Source organism: Oncorhynchus gorbuscha, linkage group LG02 (assembly GCF_021184085.1).
Source record: "Oncorhynchus gorbuscha isolate QuinsamMale2020 ecotype Even-year linkage group LG02, OgorEven_v1.0, whole genome shotgun sequence".
NCBI classification, from domain to species: domain Eukaryota; kingdom Metazoa; phylum Chordata; class Actinopteri; order Salmoniformes; family Salmonidae; genus Oncorhynchus; species Oncorhynchus gorbuscha.
In genome coordinates this window covers 107,128,073-107,148,072 of record NC_060174.1, presented here as the reverse complement: position 1 = coordinate 107,148,072, position 20,000 = coordinate 107,128,073, and the positions used below count along the sequence as shown (strand labels likewise).

Here is a 20,000-nt window from a genome sequence, read left to right as displayed (position 1 = left end):
CTGGGTCTTCCAGCATGACGACAGGAGAGATTCACAGCCTTTGAGGAACCCTGCTCCATGACTTCCCTCTGTGCAGAGGTCAATCAATCAAATGTATAAATCAAATGTATTTATAAAGCCCTTCTTACATCAGCTGATGTCACAAAGTGCTGTACAGAAACCCAGCCTAAAACCCCAAACAGCAAGCAATGCAGATATAGATCACAAACCCCTTGGATGTAAAAAAAAAAAAGAAGAAGAAAAAAGTACAAAAATAAGCTCCTCCTGTGGAGAACCCAGAGACACCTTTTGCTGACTGCTACAAAAATGTGAACGTAAGCAACTTCCCCTGGCATGGCACAGGCAGCCTAGTGGTTAGAGTGTAGAGGAGGTAGGTAGACTAGTGGTTAGAGTGTAGGGGCGGTAGGTAGCCTAGTGGTTAGAGTGTAGAGGAGGTAGGCAGCCTAGTGGTTAGAGTGTAGGGGCGGTAGGTAGCCTAGTGGTTAGAGTGTAGGGGCGGTAGGTAGCCTAGTGGTTAGAGTGTAGAGGAGGTAGGTAGCCTAGTGGTTAGAGTGTAGCGGGTAGGTAGCCTAGTGGTTAGAGTGTAGAGGAGGTAGGTAGCCTAGTGGTTAGAGTGTGGTTAGAGGAGGGAGGTAGTCTAGTGGTTAGAGTGTAGAGGGCGGTAGGCAGCCTAGTGGTTAGAGTGTAGAGGAGGTAGGCAGCCTAGTGGTTAGAGTGTAGTGTAGGGGTTAGGTAGGTAGCCTAGTGGTTAGAGTGTAGGGGCGGGTTAGAGGTAGCCTAGTGGTTAGAGTGTAGGGGGCGGCAGGTAGCCTAGGAGTGTAGGGGCGGCAGGTAGCCTAGGTAGCCTAGTGGTTAGAGTGTAGGGGCGGCAGGTAGCCTAGTGGTTAGAGTGTAGGGGCGGTAGGTAGCCTAGTGGTTAGAGTGTAGGGGCGGTAGGTAGCCTAGTGGTTAGAGTGTAGAGGAGGTAGGTAGCCTAGTGGTTAGAGTGTAGGGGGTAGGTAGCCTAGTGGTTAGAGTGTAGAGGAGGTAGGTAGCCTAGTGGTTAGAGTGTAGAGGAGGTAGGTAGTCTAGTGGTTAGAGTGTAGGGGGTAGGCAGCCTAGTGGTTAGAGTGTAGAGGAGGTAGGTAGCCTAGTGGTTAGAGTGTAGAGGAGGTAGGTAGTCTAGTGGTTAGAGTGTAGGGGGTAGGTAGCCTAGTGGTTAGAGTGTAGGGAGGTAGGTAGCCTAGTGGTTAGAGTGTAGAGGAGGGAGGTAGGTAGTCTAGTGGTTAGAGTGTAGGGGGTAGGCAGCCTAGTGGTTAGAGTGTAGAGGAGGTAGGCAGCCTAGTGGTTAGAGTGTAGAGGGGGCAGGTATCCTAGTGGTTAGAGTGTAGAGGGGGCAGGTATCCTAGTGGTTAGAGTGTAGAGGAGGCAGGCAGCCTAGTGGTTAGAGTGTAGGGGCGGTAGGTAGCCTAGTGGTTAGAGTGTAGGGGCGGTAGGTAGCCTAGTGGTTAGAGTGTAGGGGGGTAGGCAGCCTAGTGGTTAGAGTGTAGGGGGGTAGGCAGCCTAGTGGTTAGAGTGTAGAGGAGGCAGGCAGCCTAGTGGTTAGAGTGTAGAGGAGGCAGGCAGCCTAGTGGTTAGAGTGTAGGGAGGCAGGTAGCCTAGTGGTTAGAGTGTAGGGGGGGGGTAGCAGGTAGTCTAGTGGTTAGAGTGTAGAGGAGGCAGGTAGCCTAGTGGTTAGAGTGTAGGGGTGGCAGGTAGCCTAGTGGTTAGAGTGTAGGGGCGGCAGGTAGCCTAGTGGTTAGAGTGTAGGGGCGGTAGGTAGCCTAGTGGTTAGAGTGTAGGGGCGGTAGGTAGCCTAGTGGTTAGAGTGTAGGGGCGGTAGGTAGTCTAGTAGTTAGAGTGTAGGGGCGGTAGGTAGCCTAGTTGTTAGAGTGTAGAGGAGGTAGGCAGCCTAGTGGTTAGAGTGTAGGGGCGGTAGGTAGCCTAGTGGTTAGAGTGTAGAGGAGGCAGGTAGCCTAGTGGTTAGAGTGTAGAGGAGGTAGGCAGCCTAGTGGTTAGAGTGTAGAGGAGGCAGGTAGCCTAGTGGTTAGAGTGTAGGGGGGCAGGTAGCCTAGTGGTTAGAGTGTAGAGGAGGCAGGTAGCCTAGTGGTTAGGGTGTAGGGGCGGCAGGTAGCCTAGTGGTTAGAGTGTAGGGGGTTAGGTAGCCTAGTGGTTAGAGTGTAGGGGGTTAGGTAGCCTAGTGGTTAGAGTGTAGTGGGGGCAGGTAGCCTAGTGGTTAGAGTGTAGGGGGTTAGGTAGCCTAGTGGTTAGAGTGTAGGGGGGCAGGTAGCCTAGTGGTTAGAGTGTGTAGGGGCGGTAGGTAGCCTAGTGGTTAGAGTGTTGGGCCAGGGGAAGGTGCTAGATCAAATCCCCGAGCTGACAAGGTAAAAATCTGTCATTCTGCCCCTTAACAAGGCAGTTAAACCCATTGTTCCTAGGCAGTCAAATAATAATTTGTTCTTAAACATCCCCACAGACGAGCAACCGCAAACAGAACACTACTCCCTCACTGAAATGTAGGATACATTCACCCAGCTGGAGGCTAGGTAGGTGGAGCTGGAACAGCAGGTGAACACACTCCACTCAGCACAGACTCAGACAACAGTCCAACACAACAACACCCCTTGTAAGAACAGGCTGCAGCACCCGGCCTCACCCTACTAGAATCTGATGTCTACTGTTTGCAGATGATCTGGTGCTTCTGTCCCCAACCAAAGAGGGCCTACAGCAGCACCTAGATCTTTTTGCACAGATTTTGTCAGACTTGGGTCCTGAAAGTGAATCTCAATAAGACAAAAAATAATGGTGCTCCAAAAAAAGGTCCAGTCGCCAAGAAAACAAATACCAATTCTATCCAGATACTGTCACCTAGGAAGATGAGCTTGAGTTTCTCTCTATGCAGACCACCTCAGGCACTGCTGAGGCAAGGGGAGTCTGAAAATGACGGATCTCTGTCCTGGAAGAAGACTTCACACTGTTTCCTCAAGGCCAAGTAAAGTGGAGGATCCATTAAGGATATTTGACTAACAAAGTGGACATCCAGAAGGTTCCTTGGATTCAGAACACAGAAGCTGTGATCACACAACAGGAGGTCAGGAGGTCGTCTGGGAGTGACCAGGATGTGGCTGCCATTTTCTCCATCATTCACATTCCAGAATCTGTTTTGGTCTTTAAAGGAAAATATATCTCCTTGCTTTTCTTTGCTCTTGTTGCTATACCGCCCTGTGCTAATGAAACGCTGTAAGTTATACATCTAGTAGCTAATGTGAACAGTCTGTTGCAGGACATGTTGTTTCCGTAGCGTAGTGGTTATCTAGTTCGCTTCACACGCTTTAGGCCCACGGTTTTATAGGCATTGAGCATTGGAAATAAACGTTACAGTAATATGAATGTAAAGTGATGACAAGTAAGCCAGGTGTTGCTGAACATTGTGTCACGCTTGTTTTCAATAGGATGGACGAGTTGCTCTCACATCTGCCTGACATAAAGTTCCTCTCACATGTGTGTGAGTGTGAGAGAGACAGAGAGAGAGAGAGAGAGAGAGAGAGACAGAGAAGAGAGAGAGAGAGAGAGAGAGAGAGAGAGAGAGAGAGAGAGAGAGAGAGAGATTTACTTGGAGAAAAGGGGAATCACCCACCTGGTGTCCCAGGTCTAAATCAGACCCTGATTAGAGGGGAATCACCCACCTGGGAGTCTCAGGTCTAAATCAGACCCTGATTAGAGGGTAATCACCTACCTGGTGTCTAAGGTCTAAATCAGACCCTGATTCGAGGGTAATCACCCACCTGGGAGTCCCAGGTCTAAATCAGACCCTGATTAGAGGGGAATCACCCACCTGGGTGTCCCAGGTCTAAATCAGACCCTGATTAGAGGAGAATCACCCACCTGGGTGTCCCAGGTCTAAATCAGACCCTGATTCGAGAGGGGAATCACCCACCTGGGTGTCCCAGGTCTAAATCAGACCCTGATTCGAGAGGGGGAAATGAAAGCGGTCCAGATTAGTGGTTAGAGTGTAGAGGCGGTAGGTATTGATTTGAATTTTCCCTAAGATCACTAACACTCTGCCAGGACTTGCATTCAGAAAAGGCCATGACTCATTGTGATCTTCATGTATTTAACTTGATTAGGCCTATATGCAGCAGAGGTTAGTCCAACTCACACTCTTGTGATGAGGTCGCCCTGCCTGCGATCTCGCCCTGCCTGCGATCTCGCCCTGCCTGCGATCTCGCCCTGCCTGCGATCTCGCCCTGCCTGCGATCTCGCCCTGCCTGCGATCTCGCCCTGCCTGCGATCTCGCCCTGCCTGCGATCTCGCCCTGCCTGCGATCTCGCCCTGCCTGCGATCTCGCCCTGCCTGCGATCTCGCCCTGCCTGCGATCTCTCCCTGCCTGCGATCTCGCCCTGCGTCTAAGAGGGAATTCTTTCTCGGCATGATGATGGTTAAAACATAGGTTTCATGTGGGAGACCTCACCCATAACACTTACTAGATATGCAACCGTAAACAACATAAACATTCATGTATACAAACGACTGTGTTCAGCCTCCAGCCATCCACTCCCTCTCCCTGTGATCCATAGAGATCAATAGAGGACTCAAGTGCCCAGAAGCCCGTTTTAAGTATGGGTAGCACCATTGAGGACATCCGCCACTGGCTGGGACTTCCTGTGGGTTCAGGAAAGAACACATACTTCCATCCACGTCATTAGGAGGGATCAGCCAATGAATTGTGAGCAAACATTCCAGTTGCAGGTGGCAGAAAATATTAAACCTGGGCTTTTTATTCCTGTTCAAACAACACCCTCCAGGTGGCAGTATGCACCTCTCCGGGTTGTTTACCAACTCATACAAGTAGTAGAAGAAGAAAATGGACCTGTTCAAAATGTCTCTGCCCATGCTCTCACAGACACCATAATGGGACAGATACTCAGTTGAGTCTTCTATCCAAGTCTATGATGTAGATGAGTGATGACACCATAATGGGACAGATACTCAGTTGAGTCTTCTGTAGCTCAGTTGGTAAGTCTATGATGGTAGATGGGTGATCCCCGACCACCCATAATGAATGTATGACAGATGACTGTAAGTTGGATAAAAGCGTCTGCTAAATGGCATATATTATTATTATTATTATTATTATTATTATTATTATTATTATTATCCAAGTCTATGATGTAGATGAGTGATGACACCATAATGGGACAGATACTCAGTTGAGTCTTCTATCCAAGTCTATGATGTAGATGAGTGATGACACCATAATGGGACAGATACTCAGTTGCATCCTGTAACTGCCTCTATGCTGTGAACAGTTGAGGTACATTACCACAGACCTAGGATCAGATTTCCTTAACCCTATTCCTAACCATAGGCATTAGATACTAACCTAACCACTGACCTACGATCAGATTTCGTTAACCCTATTCCTAACCATAGGCATTAGATACTAACCTAACCACAGACCTAGGATCAAACTTCCTTAACCCTATTCCTAACCATAGGCATTAGATACTAACCTAACCATAGACCTAGGATCAGATTTCCTTAACCCTATTCCTAAGCATAGGCATTAGATACTAACCTAACCACAGACCTAGGATCAGATTTCCTTAACCCTATTCCTAAGCATAGGCATTAGATACTAACCTAACCACAGACCTAGGATCAGATTTCCTTAACCCTATTCCTAACCATAGGCATTAGATACTAACCTAACCATAGACCTAGGATCAGATTTCCTTAACCCTATTCCTAACCATAGGCATTAGATACTAACCTAACCACCGACCTAGGATCAGATTTCCTTAACCCTATTCCTAACCATAGGCATTAGATACTAACCTAACCACTGACCTACGATCAGATTTCGTTAACCCTATTCCTAACCATAGGCATTAGATACTAACCTAACCACAGACCTAGGATCAAACTTCCTTAACCCTATTCCTAACCATAGGCATTAGATACTAACCTAACCATAGACCTAGGATCAGATTTCCTTAACCCTATTCCTAACCATAGGCACTAGATACTAACCAAACCACTGACCTAGGATCAAACTTCCTTAACCCTATTCCTAAGCATTAGATACTAACCTAACCACAGACTTAGGATCAAACTTGCTTAACCCTATTCCTAACCATAGGCATTAGATACTAACCTAACCACAGACCTAGGATCAAACTTCCTTAACCCTATTCCTAACCATAGGCATTAGATACTAACCTAACCACAGACCTAGGATCAAACTTCCTTAACCCTATTCCTAACCATAGGCATTAGATACTAACCTAACCACAGACCTACGATCAGATTTCCTTAACCCTATTCCTAACCATAGGCATTAGATACTAACCTAACCACAGACCTAGTATCAAACTTCCTTAACCCTATTCCTAAGCATTAGATACTAACCTAACCACATACCTAGGATCAAACTTCCTTAACCCTATTCCTAAGCATTAGATACTAACCTAACCACTGACCTAGGATCAAACTTCCTTAACCCTATTCCTAAGCATTAGATACTAACCTAACCACTGACCTAGGATCAAACTTCCTTAACCCTATTCCTAAGCATTAGATACTAACCTAACCACTGACCTAGGATCAAACTTCCTTAACCCTATTCCTAAGCATTAGATACTAACCTAACCACAGTGTGTGTATTCCTAAAATAAATGGCAGTGTCTATCCACTAGATGGAGCCAGTGAGCTGCTATGAACATTACCCTTCATCTCTTCCTGTTGCTCCAACTTCAGATCTGAGATAATATAATAATAATAATAATAATAATATATGCCATTTAGCAGACGCTTTTATCCAAAGCGACTTACAGTCATGTGTGCATACATTCTACGTATGGGTGGTCCCGGGGATCGAACCCACTACCCTGGCGTTACAAGCGCCATGCTCTACCAACTGAGCTACAGAAGGACCAGATTTCCCTAACCCAGTGGTGGGGAGTAGTGAACTTTGGTAATAGTTCAACGAGTAATTGAACTACATTTTTACAGTAGCGGCAGGGTAGCCCAGTGGTTAGAGCGTTGGACTAGTAACCGGAAGGTTGCGAGTTCAAACCCCCGAGCTGACAAGGTACAAATCTGTCGTTCTGCCACTGAACAGGCAGTTAACCCACTGTTCCCAAGCTGTCATTGAAAATAAGAATGTGTTCTTAACTGACTTGCCTAGTAAAATAAAAACTTGTTTTTTTGTTGTTTGTCCCGAGGGCTGATTCAAATAATCAACTCATCAAGCTTTGATCATTTGAATCAGCTGTATGGTGCTAGGGCAACCTGTCCTTACACACCTAATTCCACTAATCCAAAGGGCTTGAGGAGTAGATTTAATGTGTTAATAATGCATTAACTGAAACATTCTCTCCAGGATATCACACGTTTCCCTTCTGAAATTACTTCCTATAGAAGAAGGATTAAAAGAAAGTATTATTAAATGCATTAGTTACATTATTACATGCATTAGTTACATTATTACATGCATTAGTTACATTATTACATGCATTAGTTACATTATTACATGCATTAGTTACATTATTACATGCATTAGTTACATTATTACATGCATTAGTTACATGAAATGCAGCCTTAGGCAGATATGCTGCAGCTCTATTTTCATGTCATCTGACCATAGCATCAGTTTCAATCCAAGTGCCAAAGGTCACGCCATGGTTAGCATCTACGTAACACACATGTGATTCAGTCGCTTGATGCTATATATATATATATATATATATTATACACAAACAATGAGAAATGGCTTTTAGAGTTTATTGAGTACACTTCATAATGTATCTAACTAGATTCCATCAGAAGTGAAGATGGTTTAAACAAGCGTGACTGTTGCAACTTTTCCCCTTTTTTCCACAGCAAATGACATCTCCAGTAAGAGAATTAGGGATGGTAGTGGTTAGAGTGTAGGGACGGGAGGTAGCCTAGTGGTTAGAGTGTAGGGGCGGCAGGTAGCCTAGTGGTTAGAGTGTAGGGGCGGCAGGTAGACTAGTGGTTAGAGTGTAGGGGCGGCGGGTAGTCTAGTGGTTAGAGTGTAGGGGCGGCAGGTAGCCTAGTGGTTAGAGTGTAGAGGAGGCAGGTAGCCTAGTAGTTAGAGTGTAGGGACGGCAGGTTCCTGTCGGCACAACATACAACGAATTCAGTGGTTAGAAAGTTGGGCAAGTAACCGAAAGGTTGCTAGATCGAATTCCGAGCTGACAATGTAAAAATCTGTCTTTCTCCCCCTGAACAAGGCAGTTAACCCACTGTTCCCCGGTAGGACGACATTGTAAATAAGAATTTTTTCTTAGTTGACTTGCCTAGCTTTAGTTAATGATTGGATATAACGTTAAAAGGTTTCATGTGTAAAACTGATTTGTTTACAGATTTAATTCATGTAAATTAGGTTTGAGAATTGTATCTCCACCGAAAATCAACACAAGCATTGATGATTGTTGACTTAAGGGGATGAGACCTGTAATTTTCATCAAACCTCGGCTATGACGGACAGGATGGGAGAGGAGGTCCGGAGAATCACATTGTAGGATTTTTTGTGAATTTATTTGCAAAGGGCAATAACAAAAGTTTATCTCAATACTTTGTTATATACCCTTCTAGTCCTTAGTCTTCACAAGGTTTTCAAACTTTATTTAGTGTATTTAGTGTTTCAAATGTAAATGTAAAATGTGTTGATAGTGTTGCATGATTTCTAACACTGCTAGGCCCAGAATATATAATATATAATAATAATAATAATATATGCCATTTAGCAGACGCTTTTATCCAAAGCGACTTACAGTCACGTGTGCATACATTCTACGTATGGGTGGTCCCGGGGATCGAACCCACTACCCTGGCGTTACAAGCATCATGCTCTACCAACTGAGCTACAGAAGGACCACCAGTGTTATTACATACAGGCGGGAAGAACTATTAGATATCAGAGCCACGTCAACTTACCAGCACTACGACCAGGAATACGACTTTCCCGAAGGATCCTTTGTCCAAACTGCATTTGAACTGATTCGCAACCTGGATTCTTTGTACGTCGTGTCGACAGGAATAAACATCTCTCTGGGAAGGAGGGCATGATTAACGACTCATGGTGTAATTGTAACAACATACAGGAACTCCAGTCCATTTGTTCACCTGATGTAGAATTCCTCACAATCAAATGACAACCGTATTACCTCCCAAGAGAATTCTCCTCGGTCATTGACACAGCTGTGTATATCCCCCCTCAAACTGATTCCACAAGTCCCTCAAGGAACTTGAGCTGGTGTTTGTGTTTACGGACATATTCAACACCTTCCTATCCCAGTCTGCTGTCCCTACATGCTTCAAGATGTCCACCATTGTTTCTGTACCCAATAAGGCAAAGGTAATTGAACTAAATGACTATCGCCCCGTAGCACTCACTTCTGTCATCATGAAGTGCTTTGATAGGCTAGTTAAGGATCATATCACCTCCACCTTACCTGTCAACCTAGACCCACTTCAATTTGCTTACCGCCCCAATAGGTCCACAGACAATGCAATCGCCATAACACTGCACACTGCCCTATTCCATCTGGATAAGAGGAATACTTATGTAAGATTGCTGTTCATTGACTATAGCTCAGCATTCAACACCATAGTACCCTCCGAGCTCATCATTAAGCTTGAGGCCCTGGGTCTCAACCCCACCCTGTACAATTGGATCCTGGACTTCCTGCCAGGCCGCCCCCAGGTGGTGAAGGTAGGAAACAACACCTCTACTCCGCTGATCCTCAACACTGGGGCCCCACAAAGGTGCGTGCTTAGCCCTCTCCTGTACTCCCTGTTCAACCATGACTGCATGGCCATGCAACTCAATCATTAAGTTTGCAGACGACACAACAAAGGTGGGCTTGATTACCAACAACGACGAGACAGCCTACAGGGGAGGAGGTGTGGGCACTCAGAGTGTTGTGGCAGCAAGGTCAACAAAACAAAGGATATGATAGTGGACTTCAGGAAACAGCAGAGGGATCCCCCTATCCACTACAACAGGAGAGCAGTGGAGAAGTTGGAAAGTTTTAAGATCCTTGGGGTACACCTCACGGACAAACTGAAATGGTCCACCCAAACAGACAGGCTGGAGGTTGAAGAAATTTGGCTTGTCACCTAAAACCCTCACAAACTTTTACAGATGCACAACTGAGAGCATCCTGTTGGGCTGTTTTACCGCCTGGTACCATGTGTATGTGATCAACTAAATTTGATTTCACAGTGTTGATATAGTGTAGAGATTATATAGAGTTTATATAGAGTTGGTGTAGAGTTTATATAGAGTTTATATAGAGTTGGTATAGAGTTGGTAGAGAGTTTATATAGAGTTGGAATAGAGTTAATATAGAGTTGGTATAGAGTTTATATAGAGTTGGTAGAGAGTTTATATAGAGTTTATATAGAGTTGGAATAGAGTTAATATAGAGTTGGTATAGAGTTTATATAGAGTTGGTAGAGAGTTTATATAGAGTTTATATAGAGTTGGAATAGAGTTAATATAGAGTTTATATAGAGTTGGTAGAGAGTTTATATAGAGTTTATATAGAGTTGGTATAGAGTTGGTATAGAGTTTATATAGAGTTGGTATAGAGTTGGTAGAGAGTTAATATAGAGTTGGTAGAGAGTTTATATAGAGTTGGTATAGAGTTTATATAGAGTTGGTAGAGAGTTTATATAGAGTTGGTAGAGAGTTTATATAGAGTTGGTGTAGAGTTTATATAGAGTTGGTGTAGAGTTGGTAGAGTTTATATAGAGTTGGTATAGAGTTGGTAGAGAGTTTATATAGAGTTGGAATAGAGTTAATATAGAGTTGGTATAGAGTTGGTAGAGAGTTTATATAGAGTTGGTAGAGAGTTTATATAGAGTTTATATAGAGTTGGTAGAGAGTTGGTAGAGAGTTTATAGAGTTGGTAGAGAGTTTATATAGAGTTGGTAGAGAGTTGGTAGAGAGTTTATATAGAGTTGGTAGAGAGTTTATATAGAGTTTATATAGAGTTGGTATAGAGTTGGTAGAGAGTTTATATAGAGTTGGAATAGAGTTAATATAGAGTTGGTATAGAGTTTATATAGAGTTGGTAGAGAGTTTATATAGAGTTGGAATAGAGTTAATATAGAGTTTATATAGAGTTGGTAGAGAGTTTATATAGAGTTTATATAGAGTTGGTATAGAGTTGGTAGAGAGTTAATATAGAGTTGGAATAGAGTTAATATAGAGTTGGTAGAGAGTTTATATAGAGTTTATATAGAGTTGGAATAGAGTTAATATAGAGTTTATATAGAGTTGGTATAGAGTTGGTAGAGAGTTTATATAGAGTTGGAATAGAGTTAATAGAGTTGGTATAGAGTTTATATAGAGTTGGTATTTATATAGAGTTTATATAGAGTTGGAATAGAGTTAATATAGAGTTTATATAGAGTTGGTAGAGAGTTTATATAGAGTTATATAGAGTTGGTATAGAGTTGGTATAGAGTTTATATAGAGTTGGTATAGAGTTGGTAGAGAGTTAATATAGAGTTGGTAGAGAGTTTATATAGAGTTGGTATAGAGTTTATATAGAGTTGGTAGAGAGTTTATATAGAGTTGGTAGAGAGTTGGTGTAGAGTTTATATAGAGTTGGTGTAGAGTTGGTGTAGAGTTTATATAGAGTTGGTGTAGAGTTGGTGTAGAATTGGTGTAGAGTTGGTGTAGAATTGGTGTAGAGTTGGTATAGAGTTTATATAGAGTTTATATAGAGTTTATATAGAGTTGGTGTAGGGTTGGTGTAGAGTTGGTATAGAGTTTATATAGAGTTGGTGAAGAGTTGGTGTAGAATTGGTGTAGAATTGGTGTAGAATTGGTGTAGAGTTTATATATAGTTTGTATAGAGTTGGTAGAGGTTTATATAGAGTTGGTGTAGAGTTGGTGTAGAATTGGTGTAGAGTTGGTATATAGTTTATATAGAGTTGGTATAGAGTTTATATAGAGTTGGTATATAGTTTATATAGAGTTGGTAGAGAGTTGGTATAGAGTTTATATAGAGTTGGTGTAGAGTTGGTGTAGAGTTTATATAGAGTTTGTGTAGAGTTTATATAGAGTTGGTGTAGAATTGGTGTAGAGTTTATATAGAGTTGGTGTAGAATTGGTGTAGAATTGGTGTAGAATTTATGTAGAGTTGGTATAGAGTTTATATAGATTTGATGTTCTCTCCACTGGCTTCCAGTTGAAGCTCGCATCCGCTACAAGACCATGGTGCTTGCCTACGGAGCTGTGAGGGGAACGGCACCTCAGTACCTCCAGGCTCTGATCAGGCCCTACACCCAAACAAGGGCACTGCGTTCATCCACCTCTGGCCTGCTCGCCTCCCTACCACTGAGGAAGTACAGCTCCCGCTCAGCCCAGTCAAAACTGTTCGCTGCCCTGGCCCCCCAATGGTGGAACAAACTCCCTCACGACGCCAGGACAGCGGAGTCAATCACCACCTTCCGGAGACACCTGAAACCCCACCTCTTTAAGGAATACCTAGGATAGGTTAAGTAATCCCTCTCACCCCACCCCCCCTAAGTTTTAGATGCACTATTGTTAAGTGACTGTCCCACTGGATGTCATAAGGTGAATGCACCAATTTGTAAGTCGCTCTGGATAAGAGCGTCTGCTAAATGACTTAAATGTAAATGTAAATGTAATGATGTAGAGTTGGTGTAGAATTGGAGTTTATATAGAGTTTGTATAGAGTTGGTAGAGCGTTTATGTAGAGTTGGTGTAGAATTGGTGTAGAGTTTATGTAGAGTTGGTATAGAGTTTATATAGAGTTGGTGTAGAATTGGTTTAGAGTTGGTATAGAGTTTATATAGAGTTGGTGTAGCGTTGGTGTAGAATTGGTGTAGAATTGGTGTAGAGTTTATATAGAGTTTGTATAGAGTTGGTAGAGAGTTTATATAGAGTTGGTGTAGAGTTGGTGTAGAGTTTATGTAGAGTTGGTATAGAGTTTATATAGAGTTGGTGTAGAGTTTATATAGTTTATATAGAGTTTGTATAGAGTTGGTAGAGAGTTGGTGTAGAGTTTATATAGAGTTGGTAGAGTTGGTAGAGAGTTGGTAGAGAGTTGGTAGAGAGTTGGTGTAGAGTTGGTATAGAGTTGGTGTAGAGTTGGTATAGAGTTTGTATAGAGTTGGTAGAGAATTTATATAGAGTTGGTGTAGAGTTGGTGTAGAGTTTATGTAGAGTTGGTATAGAGTTTATATAGAGTTGGTATAGAGTTGGTGTAGAGTTTATATAGAGTTGGTGTAGAGTTTATATAGAGTTGGTGTAGAGTTTATATAGAGTTGGTGTAGAGTTTATGTAGAGTTGGTATAGAGTTTATATAGAGTTGGTGTAGAGTTTATATAGAGTTGGTGTAGAGTTTATGTAGAGTTGGTATAGAGTTTGTATAGAGTTGGTAGAGAGTTGGGTGTAGAGTTGGTGTAGAGTTGGTGTAGAGTTGGTGTAGAGTTGGTGTAGAGTTTAGTGTAGAGTTGGTATAGAGTTGGTATAGAGTTGGTGTAGAGTTGGTGTAGAGTTGGTATAGAGTTGGTGTAGAGTTGGTGTAGAGTTGGTGTAGAGTTGGTGTAGAGTTGGGTGTAGAGTTGGGTGTAGAGTTGGTATAGAGTTGGTGTAGAGTTGGTGTAGAGTTGGTGTAGTCAACTAAGTAATTTATCAGATAATGTGTTACATAAATGGAATATCACTAAAGAACCTCGTGTTATGTAAGATCTTAACCGGCTGTGACTCTGCTACAAGCACTAATTAGAGATTTTGTTCATTTAAAACAATAACTTGTTTGTATTTGCATTCAAAGCACTAACAGTTACGTACAAAGAAAATATAACAAAAACACACACTTGTCCCTGATCGTAAGAAAAATATGGCCGTTTTTTAAAGTGAGGGGTGTGACTGTTACCGAGTGACCTTGTACAAAGGCTCAGTGCCGTTCTCCTCGCAGGGTGCTGGAGGACTGAAAACAGAGGTCCTGGTCATTTTAACCCAGATCTTTTTTTCATTATTAATTGTTTAAAAAAATATGTTTCTCTGAGAAATTGTATTATAATATAATTACTCAATTTCTTTGAGCATAGGCTTACAATATAGTATTATTTATTTTATACAGTATTTTTTCCTCATCTTTATCAAACATGCCAAAAACGATGGACCCCATGGTACATAAACTAGATGGCTAAGTCTGAGTTGGCATCCTAAATAGTGCACTTCTTAACCAGGAGTTCTAGGGTGTCGTTTCGGGCATAGCCTATGTCACAAAGACACCAAAACAAGAACAAACCCACATTTCACTGAACCAAAAGTGCAGTGTGCAAAAATATAACCAGGTAAAGTAACGGTCTGTATTAAAGATAAGTGTTCGCTCTCCTCTCCTCTCCTCCTTCCCTCTTTCCTCTCCTCCTTCCCTCTTCCCTCTCCTCCTTCCATATTCCCTCTCTCCTCTATTTCCTCTCCTCTATTTCCTCTCCTCTCCTCCCCTCTCTTCCCTCTTTCCTCTCCTCCTTCCCTCTTCCCTCTTTCTTTCCTCTCCTCCTTCCCTCTTTTCCTCTCCTCCTTCCCTCTCCTCCTTCCCTCTCCTCCTTCCCTCTCCTCCTTCCCTCTTTCCTCTCCTCCTTCCCTCTTTCCTCTCCTCCTTCCCTCTTTCCTCTCCTCCTTCCCTCTTTCCTCTCCTCCTTCCATATTCCTTTCCTCTCCTTCCCTCCTCTATTTCCTTCTTTCCTCCCCTCCTTCCCTCTTTCCTCTCCTCCTTCCCTCTTTCTTTCCTCTCCTCCTTCCCTTTCCTCTCCTCCTTCCCTTTCCTCTCCTCCTTCCCTCTTCCCTCTTTCCTCTCCTCCTTCCCTCTTTCCTCTCCTCCTTCCATCCTCTCCACTTTATTCTTTTCTCCTCTCATGGGTTCTCCCTGACCTCTGCCTTGTTCTTAATGACAGAGGAGAAGCGGACCAGTTTTATCTCCTTGGCATCTTGTCCTTTAGCGTCGTCCCAAACATACTCCGGTGACAGGAGCTTGGTGGGCTTGTTCCTCAACAGGTACCAATTCAGGTGACTCTCTTCCTGCCACACAGCCTCCACGCCCACTGACTTATCAACCTAGAGGGAGGAAGGGGGTAGGGTAGAGGAGGGATGGGGTGAGTACTGTACGTGAGTGACTAACCGTATTCCTGCGTGCGTAAGTACCTACCTCCAGGTGCTCCCTGCACGTCTTGGTCAGCCGGTGAACATCTTCCAACGCTCCTCCGAATATGTTGGCCTGGTAGTAGAAGTCTCCCTGGTCCATGGGTATGTAGGCTGTGGAGACGGTCCTCCGCTCGTAGGGGAACTGGCTCCGGGGGTACATGTAGAACCTGCAAAAACACAATATAGTTTTGTATTGTTACTTCACCCATAAATAAAACAATTTTAAAAAGAACCCTTGAGGTTAGAAACCATCTTTGTGAAGTAGACCTGACAAGAGGTCAACAGGAAGTAGTCAGCATGTAGGTGCACACAATAAAAGAGGGGTCAACAACATTTTCCTCCATCAGAGTTTTAAATGAGTTAAGTATTACCAGAGGTGGATGCTGGCCCTTTAAGGAAGTATTACCAGGGGTGGGTGCTAGCCCTTTAAGGAAGTATTACCAGGAGTGGATGCTGGCCCTTTAAGTAAGTATTACCAGGGGTGGATGCTGGCTCTAAGGAAGTATTACCAGGGGTGGATGCTGGCTCTAATGAAGTATTACCAGGGGTGGATGCTGGTTCTAAGGAAGTATTACCAGGGGTGGATGCTAGCCCTTTAAGTAAGTATTACCAGGGGTGGATGCTAGCCCTTTAAGGTAGTATTACCAGGAGTGGATGCTGGCTCTAAGGAAGTATTACCAGGGGTGGATGCTGGCCCTTTAAGTAAGTATTACCAGGGGTGGATGCTGGCCCTTTAAGGAGGTATTACCAGGGGTGGATGCTGGCTCTTTAAGTAAGAATTACCAGGGGTGGATGCTGGCCCTTTAAGGGGGTATTACCAGGGGTGGATGCTGGCTCTTTAAGTAAGAATTACCAGGGGTGGGTGCTGGCCATTTAAGGAGGTATTACCAGGGGTGGATGCTGGCTCTAAGGAAGTATTACCAGGGGTGGATGCTGGCTCTTTAAGTAAGAATTACCAGGGGTGGGTGCTGGCCCTTTAAGGAAGTATTACCAGGGGTGGATGCTGGCTCTAATGAATTATTACCAGGGGTGGATGCTAGCCCTTTAAGTAAGTATTACCAGGAGTGGGTGCTGGCCCTTTAAGTAAGTATTACCAGGGGTGGATGCTGGCTCTAAGGAAGTATTACCAGGGGTGGATGCTGGCCCTTTAAGGAAGTATTACCAGGTGTGGATGCTGGCCCTTTAAGGAAGTATTACCAGGGGTGGATGCTGGCCCTTTAAGGAAGTATTACCAGGGGTGGATGCTGGCTCTTTAAGTAAGTATTACCAGAGGTGGATGCTGGGCTTTTAAGGAAGTATTACCAGGGGTGGATGCTGGGCTTTTAAGGAAGTATTACCAGGGGTGGATGCTGGCTCTTTAAGGAAGAATTACCAGGGGTGGATGCTGGCCCTTTAAGGAAGAATTACCAGGGGTGGATGGCGCCCACCAGTCTCCCCAAAGCTTCGGGACCCACACGGCCGTGGAACCTCATGTCTACGTCCAGGCAGAATATGTAGTTCGCCCCCCGGTGGATACGATCCTTAATGGCAGTCTGCTCCCAAATACATGGTGGATGTTTAGATATTAAATCAACCAACCAACCAAATAAAACTTTGTCCTCAGATGGAAATGTAGTTTGTAGGGCAGGAATAACATGATAGAAATACACAAAGTCCATAGTCAACAACATTTCAACTATCTAGTATGCACTAACCCAACATGCATATCATCATAACTTAACCCTAACCCTAAACCTATCCCCATCTCTAAACTAAATCTAAACCTTTCCCTAACTCTAAACTAAACCTAACCCTAAACCAAACCCTAAGCTAAACCTATCCCTAAACCAAACCTAACCCTATCTCTAAACCTAACCCTAACCCTAAACCTAAACTAACCTTAAACCTATCCCTATCTCTAAACCTAACCCTAACCCTAAACCTAAACTAACCTTAAACCTATCCCTAAACCAAACCTAACCCTATCTCTAAACCTAACCCTAACCCTAACCCTAAACCTATCCCTAACCGTTGCCTATTATCAACAGAGTTACAACTGATAAGTCTGTTGACAGTTTGGAGCATGTGCAGATCATCTATAGTATTTCTATAGCTACTGTACTGACAGAAGAGCTTGTTAGTAAGCATTTCATTCTACTATGCTACATTACGCTGTATCCTGAAAATAAACTTTCATTCAATGTGATAACAATGTAATATATTATCTATAATAACCTGGATGAGCTCCATACGGCGGAGGGATATCTCCTGCCAGCGGTCGAACTTCGGCACCCTCACAATGCTGAGCAGTCTGCCGACACCCAGAGTCACGTTGTTGGGCACGTCGCCGGGCACGTCGGTGAACACGTAGTAATGCACGTCCAGCCCCACCTGGAATCACATTAAAACGGGGTGGATACTTTCCATACATTTGAATTAAAAGGATTTAAAACTAATTGAACGGGATGAACTTTCAATCGACTTTGAATTTAAATAAAATGATACATATGAACTGATTTAAAACAAATTGAATTAAATATTTGGACCAATGAATAAGATCACATGGGCAGGGTGGACCTAGTCCTAGACTATACCGGTCAATCCATTTGATAGATTCTCACCATGAAGTGCTTCTCAGCTGACTCTAAGAAGTCCCGGAGAAAACGAGTGTATCTGCGAGGACGAATAGAGATGGAAAAACAAGTATGTGAAACGACAAAACTACAAAGTTATTACATCTTCCAAAGATGAATGGGGGGGGGGGAATGAGGAGGTGCATCTGTGTGACACATCCAGATGTGTATTAATTACATGGATCTGGAGAAAAGAACCATGTGAAACGTTCAGGCACAAGCAAGTGAAAATGTTTATGTATAGACAGTTTGACAAGACAACCTGAATTAACATGAGATTGCATTCATTTGGGAAAATATGACGCAAAACGATTGATATAAGGCTATAGTGTGAATCCTTAAAACGGCACCTTATTACCGCTTATAGACAATTACTTTTAACCAGGGCCCCTATGGGGTAGAGTAAAATAGGGTACTGTACAGGAACAAGGTGCCAGTGTAGCATCTTGTTATCTGTGAAACTCACTGCGCGACGGAGCAAGACGCCTCAGGAAAAGGAAAAGGGGGATTCCTAGTCAGTTGTACAACAGAATTAGACAGGCTGAGATCTTTAAGGTCAGGGCCCTCCATAAGGCTCACTAAATCATTTTAGACCCAAGCCACCCCCTGTACCTTGGACTTTGAATTACTCCCCTCTGGGCACAGGTATAGGGCGCAGGTATAGGGCGCAGGTATAGGGAGCAGGTATAGGGCGCAGGTATAGGGCGCAGGTATAGGGCGCAGGTATAGGGCGCAGGTATAGGGCGCAGGTATAGGGCGCAGGTATAGGGCACCACTCGGCAGGAAAAACAGAACTAGACAATCATTTGTGCCAGGAGTGATATCCCTCCTGAATAGCTCGGGGAATCTTCCCATTGACTCCGTAATGCCAGCAGGCTAGTCTTTTCTTCTTTATTTAATCTTTTATTTCTTATTTATTGCTATTATTATTTTTATTGGTGCGTAACTGTTATAGAAAGTTGTATTGTCAATTTTGTTTTGTATTTAAACGCAACTTTAAATGTGTACATGACACTGCAACAAAATGTCCCCATGGCGACAATAAAGGAAGTAAGTAAGTAAGAATGTATTCAACTGAAATGTGTCTTCCGCATTTAACCCAAGAACTCAGAATCAGAAAGTTGCGGGGGGGGGGGCTCTACTTCTTCGGCACCCGGGAATCAAAGGGTCCTTGTAAAGAACGACAGAATTTCACCTTGTCAGCTCGGGGATTCGAACCAGCAACCTTTCGAGTTACTGGCCCAACGCTCTAACCAGTCGGCTTCCTGCCATTGGGTGGTCACATGTGTTTGTGAGGCAGAGGTTCTGAGTTCGAGCCTCGCCATGAGCCAAATCAGGGGGGAACGATACTCATCAAACAGCAAGACATCCTTAACACCAGATGAGACACACAAATAGTCTCCCCATGATAAGGTTTTGAATAACGCAGACATTTCTTTTGGGCCCAAGAGGCTGCAAAATGTGCATAAAAGGCGGCACATGCACACAGGAAGTGGTGTAAACCACTGCCGTTGCAACAGGTTTACTACACATGGAGTCTTGTGACTTACCTCCCTACAGCGAACACAGTGGTAGCGATGGTGAGGTTTTGGGACATAAAGGCCTCGTCTATGACCTGGGGGTCAAAAGTCCCTTCCCAGACTATAGGAGCCAGCCACGGGGTGACAGTCAGCACGTCAGTCCTCCTGAGGAAGGACAGAAGAAGGAGAAGGACAAAGGAAGAAGGAAGAATGAGAACGAAGAAGAAGAAAGTAGAAAGAGAAGGAGTAGAAAGTAGGAGAAAGGAAGGAGAAGGAAGAAGGAGAACGAAGAAGAAGAAAGAAGAGAAGGAGTAGAAATTAGGAGAAAGGAAGGAGAAAGGAGAAAGAGGAAGAAGGAAAGAGAAGGAGAACAGAGAAGGAAGAAGGAGAACAAAGAAGAAGAAAGTAGAAAGAGAAGAAGTAGAAATTAGGAGAAAGGAAGGAGAAAGGAGAAAGAGGAAGAAGGAAAGAGAAGGAGAACAGAGAAGGAAGAAGGAGAACAAAGAAGAAGAAAGTAGAAAGAGAAGGAGTAGAAAGTAGGAGAAAGGAGATGGAAGAGGAAGTAGAAAGGAAGACAGAAAAAAAATTAAGAGAAGAAAGTAGGAGAAAGTGGATGGAATAACAAGAAGG

General features: G+C 43.6%; 1 protein-coding gene and 1 long non-coding RNA gene across 5 annotated transcripts in view; both read right to left on the bottom strand.

The window, feature by feature from the left end:
* LOC124015374 overlaps positions 1 to 9,531 on the bottom strand; it is a 19,293-nt gene extending 9,762 nt beyond the window's left edge. The window contains exon 1 of the long non-coding RNA XR_006835141.1: positions 8,983 to 9,531. This is a non-coding gene — a long non-coding RNA (uncharacterized LOC124015374). The remainder of the gene's footprint in view (positions 1 to 8,982) is intronic.
* A 5,339-nt stretch (positions 9,532 to 14,870) lies between these two features.
* Positions 14,871 to 20,000, bottom strand: part of LOC124015201 (globoside alpha-1,3-N-acetylgalactosaminyltransferase 1-like) — a 49,521-nt gene continuing 44,391 nt past the window's right edge. For all 4 annotated transcript variants that reach the window (XM_046330248.1, XM_046330239.1, XM_046330257.1 and 1 more), the window contains 6 exons: positions 19,401 to 19,535; positions 17,839 to 17,890; positions 17,453 to 17,608; positions 16,646 to 16,770; positions 15,243 to 15,405; positions 14,871 to 15,151 (listed from right to left, as the gene is read on the bottom strand). In XM_046330248.1, coding sequence (XP_046186204.1) covers positions 14,951 to 15,151; positions 15,243 to 15,405; positions 16,646 to 16,770; positions 17,453 to 17,608; positions 17,839 to 17,890; positions 19,401 to 19,535 — 832 coding nt within the window. In that variant the 3' untranslated portion in view covers positions 14,871 to 14,950. The remainder of the gene's footprint in view (positions 15,152 to 15,242; positions 15,406 to 16,645; positions 16,771 to 17,452; positions 17,609 to 17,838; positions 17,891 to 19,400; positions 19,536 to 20,000) is intronic.